General features: G+C 41.4%; 1 protein-coding gene across 7 annotated transcripts in view; it reads right to left on the minus strand.

Annotated features, from left to right (window-relative positions):
- Positions 1-12715, minus strand: part of LRCH3 (leucine rich repeats and calponin homology domain containing 3) — a 111852-nt gene that overhangs the window by 24713 nt on the left and 74424 nt on the right. For 6 of the 7 annotated variants that reach the window (XM_054040139.1, XM_054040135.1, XM_054040134.1 and 3 more), the window contains exons 10-15: positions 12497-12573; positions 7676-7771; positions 6504-6555; positions 6157-6306; positions 4307-4354; positions 3108-3161 (exon numbers count right to left, since the gene is read on the minus strand). In XM_054040139.1, the coding sequence (XP_053896114.1) occupies positions 3108-3161; positions 4307-4354; positions 6157-6306; positions 6504-6555; positions 7676-7771; positions 12497-12573 (477 nt within the window). The remainder of the gene's footprint in view (positions 1-3107; positions 3162-4306; positions 4355-6156; positions 6307-6503; positions 6556-7675; positions 7772-12496; positions 12574-12715) is intronic. The other variant, XM_054040136.1, reaches the window with a different exon arrangement.

The raw sequence follows: 12715 nt of genomic DNA on the forward strand, positions 1-12715 counted from the left end.
TACACCCCCCACTCCTGCTCTGATGGTGGGGCTTGGGTGGGCTCAAGCTTCAGTCCACCCTCCTGAGGTCGTGTAATAATTTTTGTTGTCAGAAGGGGGTCACGGTGCAATGAAGTTTGAGAACCACTGGTTTAGAACAAAAGAAAAGCAACTTCTCAGTTTGCAGAGCTCTGACGTAATGAGGGAAATGCCAAACAAAAGGTCTTTATTATAGTTCTACATAGAACTCCATTGTGTTTAAAATAGAACACAACTCCCATAAAGCAAGAGTAATTGTTAGAGTCTCCACTGGAATAAAATCAGGTACTTTCAAATAAAATTTATCTGCAAGTTCAGAAGTGCACAATAATTACTTAGGTCAAATTCACTAAAATCCATATAATCATTCATAGTTTTTTAAAGCAGAGAAAAGAAAAGTGGTGTTTATTCTTCCCAAGTCCACCTAGACACATTTCAGAAAATAAATATAAAGGAAAAAACAGCCATCAAGAAGTGGGAGTGAAGCATGTAACGCTCTCTGCACACCAGTGGAAGAAGAAATGTACAAAAGCTAGCTGTGAAAGAAAAATAAATTACATTTCAAATCCCTAAGGCTGGTGAAAACGACAGATGAAGCCTAACTGGAGTTAAAGTAGTTTTAACTCCAATCACAAGCAACTCTTTTGAAGCAGACTGATAACTTGCCCAATAACAGGTATCGGTTCTTTTTTAGAAACAGTACTTTCTTATAAATGTAAATGCTACATTTTATGAAATTTCCATGGCTCAATGTTTCAATTACTCATTAGAAACAGTTTTCCTGGTTTATATAATCAATAGGCATAAGTATGATCATTCTCAGTACAAAACAACCTGCAGCACATGATGAACAGTTCTTCAGAACTGGTATTTTCAGGCAAAGAGTACTGGATTATTATAATTTAATAATTCTGCAAAATAGTAAAAGTAACAGAATGGGGAAACCAATTTAACAGTTTGATGTAAACATTTCCCTATTAGCTAGGGAATTATAAATTTCCTAGCTGTCACTTGGTAAAATATGCAGATGTGAACATGAGTGAAGATATTAAAAGAAGGCCACAGTGATTAAAGTCCCAGTAACATAACAGGGAAAGCACATTTCTGAAATCTCCATGTAGTTATGTACAGCATATAAAATGCAATAGATTAATTTAATACTTCACCAATTGAACAACAACATCAAATAGAAAAGATTCCTTACAATATGCCTTATAAATATATTTCAAACACTTGAAGTTCATAAAAACTGAATATCAACAACTGGGAGAAAAATAACCTTTTCTGTTTAGTTTTTCCCCCCTGAATTTATTATATAAGAATGAGTAAATAAGTAAAATATATTCTACACTACAAGATAATGATCTATATAGATCAGGGGTCGGCAACCTTTCAGAAGTGGGGTGTCAAGTCTTCATTTATTCACTGTAATTTAAGGTTTTGCGTGCCAGTAATACATGTTAACGTTTTTAGAAGGTCTCTCTCTGTAAGTCTATAATATATAACTAAATTATTGTTGTATGTAAAGTAAATAATAGTGCAGCGAGGTGAGCAGGGCCAGTGGCTGGTATCCCAGGCCAGCAGCGAGCTGAGCGGGGCTGGTGGCCAGGACTCCGGCTGGCAGAAGGCCGGTGGTCGGAACCCCAGACTGGCTGCAGGCTGAGCGGGGCCGGCGGCCAGTATCCGAGGCCGGCAGTGGGCTGAGCAGGGCCAGCGGCCAGGACCCCTTCCATCCGCTGGCTCCTGGCAGCTGGGGTCCCGGCTGCCGGCCCCACTTAGCCTGCTGCCGGCCTGGGGTTCCATTCATCCAGGCTGGCAGCGGGCTGAGCGGGGCCGGCGGCTGGGACCCCGGCTGGCAGCAGAGTGCCACTAAAAATCGACTTGCGTGCCACCTTTGGCACGCGTGCTGCAGGTTGCCGACCCCTGATATAGATAGTTCTAGGCATGACCATATCTAAAAGCAAAAGCTAAATGTAACTCCTTAATTTATTACATACCCTATTTCTTATTGTTCCAACATCTAATCTGTATTTAATATGAAATGAAGCACTTGAGCAGTGAGAGAGATGCCAAGCATTATGCAATCCCAACAATCTGAATAGGGACAATCTTCACACTTTTGACCTCTTTCAATGCTCCTGAGCTGCACTTGATAACCTTGCTGTACACAGGAACACACAGGCAGAGAACTGAAGGGTATGTAATAAAAAAATAAATCTGAGGCATGCAGTCATGCAATGGCAGGCAGATCTGATGCATTTTCTGTAGGCGATGAAAGGAGAAAACTACTGCATTAACTCAACTCTTTAGTTACTATGAATCTCTCTAAGGTACTATGAAAGGAATAGCATAAAACATGAATGAAGTAGCTCTATTAATGTTTAAACTTTTTAAAAACATCCAGAATCGGTGATTTTATACACATTTTCACTGATAAACAGTGAAACAGAAGCAAAGAATAATATGTGACTTGTGAACCTCCTCTTCTGTTACCATAGTCTATGATGACTAAGACCCTAGATCCAACAAATAAGGCAATGATTGGTAGGCAAACAAGCTAAGGCAGGAGGACACATCTCCAAGCTTTATATTAATGTTGTGAAACTAAAGTATTAGGTAACGTGCAGGTGAGCCTAATAGAAGAATGTACTAAAGTTGGACTGTTAATGAGGTAACATAAGAGACAAAGGAGTGAGGTAATATCTTTTATTGGACCAACCGCTGTTGGTGAGAGAGACATGCTTTTGATCTTACACCAAGCTCTTCTTCAGGTAACACTGCATTTTAGAAACTGTTCTCATTTCCAGCAACAGTTATATCATTACACTCTTATTAAAATGTTTAGCTTTTGCAAACATGGGGAAATTTCAGTGTATTAACACTGGATGCATAACAGCTGGAAGGCAGTGCAAATGTGAATTCAATAGTATCAGAGTTCACAACAAAATCAAATCACTTTGTAGCGAAGATAGCCATGTTTTATGCTATTCAGATTAGCTCTACTAAATCTGTCTAATCTGCGTGAATCATGCTAACTCTATGTTCTAGGTTCTGCCACATAAACAGGCCATTTCGTGCAGGGTTCTTACCACTAACAAGGCACTATCATCAGTGTGCTGAGACCTTCTGGATGGAAAAGGACACTGAGGAGGTGGGAGAGATGGAGGAATGTCAGAAACATACAAACACAATGACATAATATACAAACTCACAGAAACATTCTGGAATATGGTGAGTTTCTTTATGTTGATAGCATTTTGGGGCAGTTTTGCTATATGGTTTACAATGCAATATAGTATGTGTAACTAAACAATAGAAAATGTATTAATATGTAGTCACATGATCTGTGGTTAGAATGTGTTCGTACCAATTCAAGAACAAATTATTTTATTTTCTGTTGCTATTCTTTTTCTTACTGTGGAATTGCAAGAGAATCCTTAGACAATATTACAAATCAGAAGACTATCAAGTAAGAAAGGAGGAAAAAACTATTTAAAACAGTCCAGTTTGCATAATTTTCACATGAAATAGTCAACTGGAAAATGCTTCTCAACTAATTTTCTGAGTACTGTAGTCATTAACGCTTCCGATGTGATTAATACTGCCAACTAAAATTATCTTTCAATAGGACAAAAAGCTATTTTATTACTCTACAGAAATTTGATGTGGAAAATGAACAAATGTCATTAGATCAGGTCAGCTTTTAAGCCATGATCTGTTTCAGCACAGTGTGAAACCATTTAAAAAAATTTTCAAGTATAATTTAGTTATTAGAGTTTAGGTAATAAGAAGAGCAAAACCAAAGCTGGTATTGTTTACTGGGAACACAAAAAGTTCTGATGCTTCATTTTCAGGGGTAATTAGTAACTTAACAATAAATATGTGAAGAAAGGGAAGAGAGGACACTAGGACAGAAATGACTGCAACACAGTACAAGTGCTTATTTTAGTTCTCCTAATAGGAAGTCAATTAACCTAGCTGCACTGCTTCAAGAAGAATCTTAAACGTAACATGAAGTGTATTATATATAAACGTGAAAAGCACCCAAAAGCAACACAACAAAACACACAGAGTACAGAGGAATCATACATGAAACGGAAGGAAAAATATGGCATGTTACTGCTATGATAAGCAACAAAAAGAAGATTTGTCGTTCTTTAGCTCCTGCACAGTTTTCTTTAAACTAACCACTGAAGGTTACACCACAAGCAACAAAATGTTTCAACAGCGGGTACTAAAAATCAGGGATAAAGTCAGCACACACCTTAATACACTATGCGGCTCTTACCTCACTATCCAGAGGACTTTGCTTCTGAGGACTCTGGGATGCCTTTTGCTGCAGAACAATCAAAGGAATGAGTTAATAGGAGCTGATAGGAAAGCATAAACTTGATTATAACAGGAATAAGAGAGCAGTATTTAGAGGTGTTTAAAACACTGGAAGCCTTAATTTTAAATAAAATAGGCACTGAGGAACTTTCAAGTTTTCACTAAACTAAACTTAGTGAATATTCTCAGTCTAAAACTTCTATATCATTTTAAAAACATTTTAATATTCAAGGTTTCAGAGTAGAAGCCGTGTTAGTCTGTATCCGCAAAAAGAACAGGAGTACTTGTGGCACCTTAGAGACTAACAAATTTATTAGATGCATCCGAAGAAGTGGGCTGTAGTCCACGAAAGCTTATGCTCTAATAAATTTGTTAGTCTCTAAGGTGCCACAAGTACTCCTGTTCTTTTTAATATTCAAGTTATACAAAAAGCCCAAAACATTTCCCCAAACAGGAAGTACCTAGCTGAAAATATCTAACTGCTCATGAATAACAATGTTTTCATTCAGTTCTCTTTACGTCTAGCAACAATTATTCTATGAGAGTCAATTGTTTTGGGCACTTGTGTAAGACCTTTAAACAGTAGTAATGATGTGACATTGCTAACAATCATATATGTTACAATTCTGTAGAATTTTAGCACAAAAGCATGCATACGAAATACATCAAGTCTGAAAGGGAGAGGGGCTTGCATCTTTAACAAAGACAGCTCTTCTCCCAAGTGTTGCAAAGAGTCCGAGCTAAATAGGTTTTAATAGAAACCAGAGTTTTGAATGGTCCACTAAAATTCCTTCCTTAAAGTGGCTTCATACATTTCAAAGACACAAAATGACAGTCTTCTTCCCTTGCAGATCATCCTTAATCATCAAGTGTAACTGTAGCATTTTCTTTGTGATAGCTAGAGTTGAATGTGCTCATCACTGATAGAAAAAGAGATCTAAGGTGTGGAAATTGGTTAGACCACAGTCCCCTCTCATCTGTACAACCATCTCCTCATCTTCCAAATCTCTCCTCAAAGCCTACTTCTTTCTACAATTTCTCCAACAAGGCCAACCTTGCCAAATCTAAATTAATGAGAAAAGTGATGAACATAATGCACCCTCTGTGAAAACAAGACATTTTGTAACTGTAAACCTCCCTCTCCCCATTTCCCTAATATCATCTCTCCCTGCATCAAGCTGCAGTTATAACTTAGATTGGAAGTTTCCAAGAGCAGAGACTATTTCTTTGTTCTCTCTGTAAAACGTCATGCACACCTATGGCGTGATATACCAATGTTAAATAATAATTAGGACTCTGTGTCTGTCACGGAGGTCGCAGAAGTCACGGATTCCATGACCTCTGTGGTTTCTGCAGCGGCCAGTGTGGCAGACCTCAGGGACAGCTGCTTAGTGGCGGATACAACCGGCCCTGGAGCCCCCCTGAGCAATGGTCCCTGGGGCAGCGGAAGCAGCCACAGCTCGGTGGCCCCCAACAGTGGTCCTGGGAGCGGCCGGAGCAGCAGCAGGGATGTGGCCTTGGGGGCAGCCAGAGCAGCCACTGGTCAGCGCCCTCCTCCCACCCCCTGAGCAGCGTCTCCCCCCGCCCGCCCCCGTACCCGTCCCTTCCTCAGAGCAGGTATTTTTAATAAAAGTCATGGACAGCTCACGGGCAATAAAAAAAAATTCACGGCCCCGTGACCTGTCCATGACATTTATTAAAAATACCCATGACTAAATGGCAGCCTTAATAATAAGCCAGACGATTCATTTTGTGGAGGACCCAGGAAAGGTACATATTAGACATCAAGTAAATCCTAAAATGACTTACTTTGACAAAGTCAAGCACAGCTTCCCTCTGGATCTGTTTCGTCCTCATCCTGTCCTCCTCATACTGAAGTGCTGCGAGCTGGGCCTCTCTCCGAGTGCGCTCCACTACATGCTCTCGCCTTCGGTGAAGTTCAACGTCTGTATGAGAGATCTGGAACAAAATAATTATCCATTGCATATCAAAATAAATGCATTAGGCTGCAAGATTGAAGATAGGTGCAAAGAGAGCGGTGGGGAGATTATGGAGACACAACACATGTTTTTGTGGATCAACTGGGTAAAAGCAAGTTAGTTTGGCATAAAAGAGAAACACTCAAAAGAGTAAAGCAAAGGTGTACAGTGTATTACCTGACTGTGGTTGTTGGACAGAGATAGAAGGTAAGATGAATCAGCTGGAGCTCTGATAAATAAAAAGACAGCCATACAAAGAATAAGTATACTTTTCTCATTACATTTAATCATTCTTCACACATCAACAGTCAACAATGATAAGATATTCTAATCAACAATGGATAAATAACTATGTTTTGTAAATTAACACACAAGTTGTTAAATCCAACTGCAGCAATAATGATCTAATATCTAATAATTTCTTATTATATCACAGACAATGGACTATAGTTTGTGTCACATTTCCAGTGTAAAACCAAAGTCCTTTTACAGCTGAAAGTGTATTGACAATAGTGTGAAATTTGGCTTATCTCAGGACTATATTCAGAACTTAATAACCACTATCCAGGGGTGAAAATGAGCCGGTACGGTCCAGTACTCCATACCGGTAAGAACCCGCACCGGCCCACACCCAGCCCACATTAAAGCACTGCCACAGCCGCGCTTTAATGTCCCTGGCCCCTTTTGCCTCCCCTGTCGGGGCCCTGCCGGTAGGGTCCATACCGGCAGGGCTGCAGACGGGGGGTGAGGAGGTGGGAGGAGCAACGTTAAGGATGGTCCTTTGCCGCGGCAGCGCTTTAATGTTGCTGCGCCCCCCTGCTGACGGGAGGGGAGGGGGGGTAGCAACGTTAAAGCACTGCTGCGGCAAAGGACCATGCAGTGCTTTAACATCCCTGCCCCTTTTGCCCCCCTGGCCACTGACGGGCGGGGGGGGGGGGAGGGGCAAAGGGAGCACCTGCCCTGGGGCCGGCGATTTAAAAGGGCCCGGGGCTCCAGACATTGCTGCCGCTACCGCAGCAGCGGTGTCCGGAACTCCCGGCCCTTTAAATCAACACGGGAGCCCCAGGCAGTGCAGGCCAAGGGCTGGCTGGGGGATGCTAATCCCCAGCCCCGCCCCTTCTGCCTGAGGCCCCGCCCCTTCCAGAGGCCAGAACTACCCCCCCGTACCGGTAAGTGTCCTTAGTTACTTTCACCCCTGCCACTATCTGACAGCTTTCAGTAAGTTACTTATTTAACTGTCTCTAAGACCTTTTTAGTTCAACCTCATATCAAGAAGCAATTGATTATCAGGCCTATTACTGAAGAGATACTTGATTTTAAAACAGAAATCACATGCTTCTTTTCACTACCTCTCTGCCTTGTCTACATAACTCCTCTGTCCTTGGTGTCGCTCTCTGTCCTGCATCAAGGTTAGTGTTTCTGGTCTTCGTAATTCATCAGTATCCCTGAAAGTAAACACAGATTGGAGGTTGGTTCTTGATGTGCAGAAATGGCAAACAAATGTAATTTTTTTTCTAATTATTAGCTGCTTATAAAAGTAAATGACTAAACAGTTAACTTCCGATAACATTCAAGACTAAATTTAAAGATGACCAAAGCAAGAAAGTTCAGATTTAAGGCTAGGCTAACAACTGTTGTAATATAAATATTAAAGCATTCTAGTAATATCACTATTGAGTTCAACAATTTTAAAAGGTGCAAAAAGATGGAATTTCTGTTTTAACACTGAGTTCTTGGCTTTTGGAGTGCTGCTAACTCTGGGAAGAGCATTAGTTAAAAAAAAGTCAATGAAGAACTTCATTATTCTTTCTCACACTTTTAGAACAAATCTGCTTAGTTCATTGATTAAAAGATTATTTTTCTAACAGCCAGTGTTGCAAACTCCACCTGAGTCCTTACTGTCTCGTATATGAATACCTGAAACAGATCTGTAAAGACCTTAGCTAATAATTTGTTTGCTTGTAAGAGAGGGAGAACAGAACAAACTTGAAATGAATCAGTTAAATTAAATGTCCAATAACAGTGTCAGTAACAAAAGAAGGCATACGCAAAAGGCATCTGAGTTTTCACTATGAATTGTTCTCTAATTTAAAACATAAGGCAAAATATTTTTAAAAACAGGCACTTAAGTAATAGATGCAAGACATACCTCCTCGGGTACAAACAAAACTGAGCACACAAAATATGCAGTTGCATGGGCAAAACAGGTAACTGCATTCAAATGGGTAACTGCACATGTTCCACAAGGATGTATTTTGTGTACGCAACTTAAGATGCCTATTTTTAAAATTAAGCTCTACATGTCAGATGCTATACGTGATGCACCCATTACTGTGTTGACTGGCAGGAAGAACACTGGGTGAAGTGAGCAACAAAACCCAAACTCCATATGCAGATCTAAGTAGCACATAGCATTGCTGAATCAGGAACTTTTTACAGACTGCACGCTTGTGCAAGCTGTATTTAACTAGCTACTCTTAAGATGAAGTCTGAATTACGTCTAGCTTTACAAGGGCTTTAATGGCTCCAGTGTGCTTTGGAGAAGGAAAAAAAAAAAAGTCTTCTTGCCAAGGCATTTACAGAAAATTGTTGTGGGAGCAGTTTACAACTGATGTGGTTGGCACAAGCAACATATTCCAGTACTATGAACTTCATAATACCAACAACACCACCCCCCCCCTCAAAAAAAACCCACTAATTAATTTTGCATGGTGATTTTTCCTTAATTTTGGAAGCAACAACAATATGGTCTGATTTTTTTAGTATTTCATTAAGAATTCTATTTCACTGCAGTGTAATATGAATGTGCTGTAATTTAGATGTTGGATTACAAGCCTCTGCTTAAAGATCGGCTGCCGCCCCTGAGTTAAACTTTGAAATCATCTGAACCCTATTGAACTATATAATTTCCTTTATTGTCATTGCAGACTGCCAAGATTTGTATACGTAAATAGAAGGTCTCTCCTGTCTAACTTGACTTGTCTTGTCCTATTTTCTTCAGCTGTGTCACGCAGTCCAATGTTTGTGAAGTCTCTTAAGTTATTTCCATGTAAAACACAAATCAAAAGGCAGGTAAAAAGAGTCTTTCAGACCAAGGCACTCATCATTTGTGGAGGAGATGGCAGGCTGCTCTATTATTTCAAAGTTTACTGGTGGACACTACAGGGTCAGGAATTCTGACACATGCTGAATCAGTTACCATCTATGATGTCAGTACAGCTACTGCACATGCACATTAACCGCATGAATCAAAATTCCTTAGACAAATCCATGAAGGATAGTTGCTTCCCATGTGCCTAACAGCTTTTGAAAAATATATCTGTCGTTCTTAGTTTCAGTTTCCCTATAATAGCCAGAAGAGAGAGGTCCAATTTAAGGGAATTGCCAAGTTCATTTCAAAAATTTGCTTCTAGTTAGGGCATAAAGAGTGAAGTATCCAAAACCAGTGTGTGTCTTACTCTAATACAGCGCTTCTCAAATGCGGCCACCATGGCTGCATGCAGCCACCAGGGGCTTTTCTTGCGGCCACAGTCTCCTGGGTGAGGGGTGGTGGGTTACCCTCCCCCAGGGCCGCCAGCAGGGGCTGGTCTCTGTCCCCTTCTGGAGCCACAAACACTGTAGGAGCAGGCGGCCAGCATGAGTTCCCCACCTTCCTGGGGACGGTGGGGCTCAGGCTTCAGGCTTAAGCCCTGGGGTGGTGGGCGACAGGCTCTGGCCATACTGCAGCAGGCTCTAACCCCCAGCCGCAGGACTCCAGGCTCACCCCCCACACATCGCCCCTGGCCCCCGCTCCTCCTCCAGTCGCCATCTGTGCACCAGGGCCTCAGGCTCCCACCCTGGGCTCACCTCCCTCATCTCCCCTGACTCCCGCAGCCTCCCATCTATCCCCCCATTGCCCCTTGGCCCCCTACCCACTTCCCCATCCAGGGCTTAATTTGTCCCCCAGCTTGCCAGGGCAGAGTAAGTCTGCTGTGAAAAGTGATATTGTTAATATCACTTTTCACAGCCTCCCAGCTAGCTGGCAAGTCTGTTATGAAAAATGATATTAACAAATATACAAATGTCACTTTTCACCTTTTCACAGTAGCAGCCTTACTAGCTAGCAGGTCTGGAAAAAAAAAAAAAAAGGAAAACATGCAAAGCACCTTATTTGTGTTTCTATTCTGTTTAGGTCCAGTAAAGAATAGATAACTGTACATTATGTTTAATTATCGAGTCTGCAAAAAAACCCTACATAAATTACAAATAATTTGGACACCTGTATGTGCATATTTATTTGTTTTTCCTAAAGTTAATTATTTTAGGAAAAACAGTCAGAGCGGTCACCAGCGAAAGTTGGTGGCCACACTCTGAGGCCACCCAAAAATTTGCTGCGAGACCCCCTGCTCTAATATTACTACCCTGTTTCCCCGAAAATAAGACAGTGTCTTATATTAATTTTTGCTCCCAAAGATGCGCTAGGTCTTATTTTCAGGGGATGTCTTATTTTTCAGAAATGAAAAATGCCTTATTATCGGTGGATGCCTTATTATCGGGGAGGTCTTATTATCGGGGGGATGCCTTATATTACAACGAGAGGCAAAACTGTAAGTAGGCCTTATTTTCGGAGGATGTCTTATTTTCGGGGAAACAGGGTATATACAGCCAAGACTATTTTTATCCTGCAAGTCAAAAAAACAAAAAACAAACCAAACAACTTTTTGCTCAGTCCCTGCGTATCCAGTTTTAACCAAAAGCAAAAACCGCTCAGTGACCTATCAAAACTGACAGAACCTTAACTTCAACTGCACCAATGAGGCACTATAAATACACTGAATTGTATCTCCTCTCCTTCTGCTCTTGTCTCTGGGCATCCTTCCATTTGACTCCCTAAACCTGAAATACTCTTCTTTATCCTGCCCACCATGTTACCATCCTCGCCAACTCTCAGCTTAGCACACACTTCTTCCACAAGGATGAACCTTACTATTCCAAAAGTGACTATCCTAAAAATTCTGTGTAACCCTCAAGAAGCTTGTGTCATTAATTCATTCCAAACAAATATATGATTTTATTGCTGTAATCCTTGCTTTCCTTTCCTTCTAATCTCCCTTCCTCCATGCAGGGCCGGCTCTAACTTTTTTGCCACCCCCCCGCAAGCGCCACGCTGCGCCGCTGTACCCTCCCCAGTGCCGCCGAAATCCCTGCCCCCCAGAACGCCACACCCCCCGAAGCCACCCCCCTCCGAGCACCGTGCCAACCCCCGCCCCTCCTCCGAGCGCCAGCCCCCGCCCCCCCACACCAGCCCCCGCCCCTCCTCCGAGCGCCAGCCCCTGCCCCCCCAGCGCCACGCCGCGCCAGCCCCCACCCAATAAATAAATAAATAAAAACCTGAGCGCCGCCCCAGCCCAAGGTGCCGCCCCAAGCACGTGCTTGGTCGGCTGGTGCCTGGAGCCAGCCCTGCCTCCATGGCATTTGAGGTTTTGTCTATACTAGCAAAGTGCACTTGTTTAATTTAAAAACTGATCTAACTAAACCAGTGCAAACTCCTCATATAGATTCACTTAAACCATTTTAATTCTTGCTTATATTGATTTAGCTTAAATTCAGAATTTATACAGATTTAGCTTGCATTGATAAATTGCCAACTTAAGCTAAAAATTGATATTAGCATAAGTTAAACCAGTTTAAATGTATTGGAATTTAAGTAGATAGATTTTTAAGTCACTTTAGTTAAACCTGTGAACTTTTGTACTATAGGCAATGTTTTTGTCACCTTACCGCATCATTCCTCATTTTACCTAGACTGTAAGTTCCTGGGACAGGAACAATAGCCCGTTTGTAAAGTGTTGCACATTTCTGACTAAGTAGTAGAAAACTACATCCACTGTTCAGTGTCACTCAGTGCAATCTAAACTGTAACTTTCAGCTACAATTTCCCCCAATCTACAGTATTTTAGCAAGAGAAATGTATGCTCTTCTGCCAATTTGGCCTAGTTATGAAAAGAACAGAAATGTTTATGGAGGTATAAATATCAGCCATAACATCACAGTGAAATCAAGTGTTGGTTTCAAATGATCATGTAGATCGTATATTTTTCAGAGTAGGGCACCTATCGAACACATCTATAAAGCACATGTATGCCACTGGCAATATCATGAATAAATGTACTTTCATCAGGTTCTTCTACCTATTTTGATGCAAGTATCGTCTTGTGTCTTCTGTTCTCTGAAAATCTCTGATGGGCACTGGCTTTACTGGTGAGCCCTAAGCAAACAAAACAGAAGACAATGAAGTCAGTAATGTATTCAGAATGCTGTGTCTGCAAGTCTAAGAATTTTGATTAAACCAAACGAAGTGTAGGTTCCATCAATTTGTCTAGATCCAAATGTGTGATTACTGGTCGTTA

The sequence above is a fragment of the Malaclemys terrapin genome, chromosome 9, assembly GCF_027887155.1.
Source record: "Malaclemys terrapin pileata isolate rMalTer1 chromosome 9, rMalTer1.hap1, whole genome shotgun sequence".
Lineage (NCBI taxonomy): Eukaryota > Metazoa > Chordata > Testudines > Emydidae > Malaclemys > Malaclemys terrapin.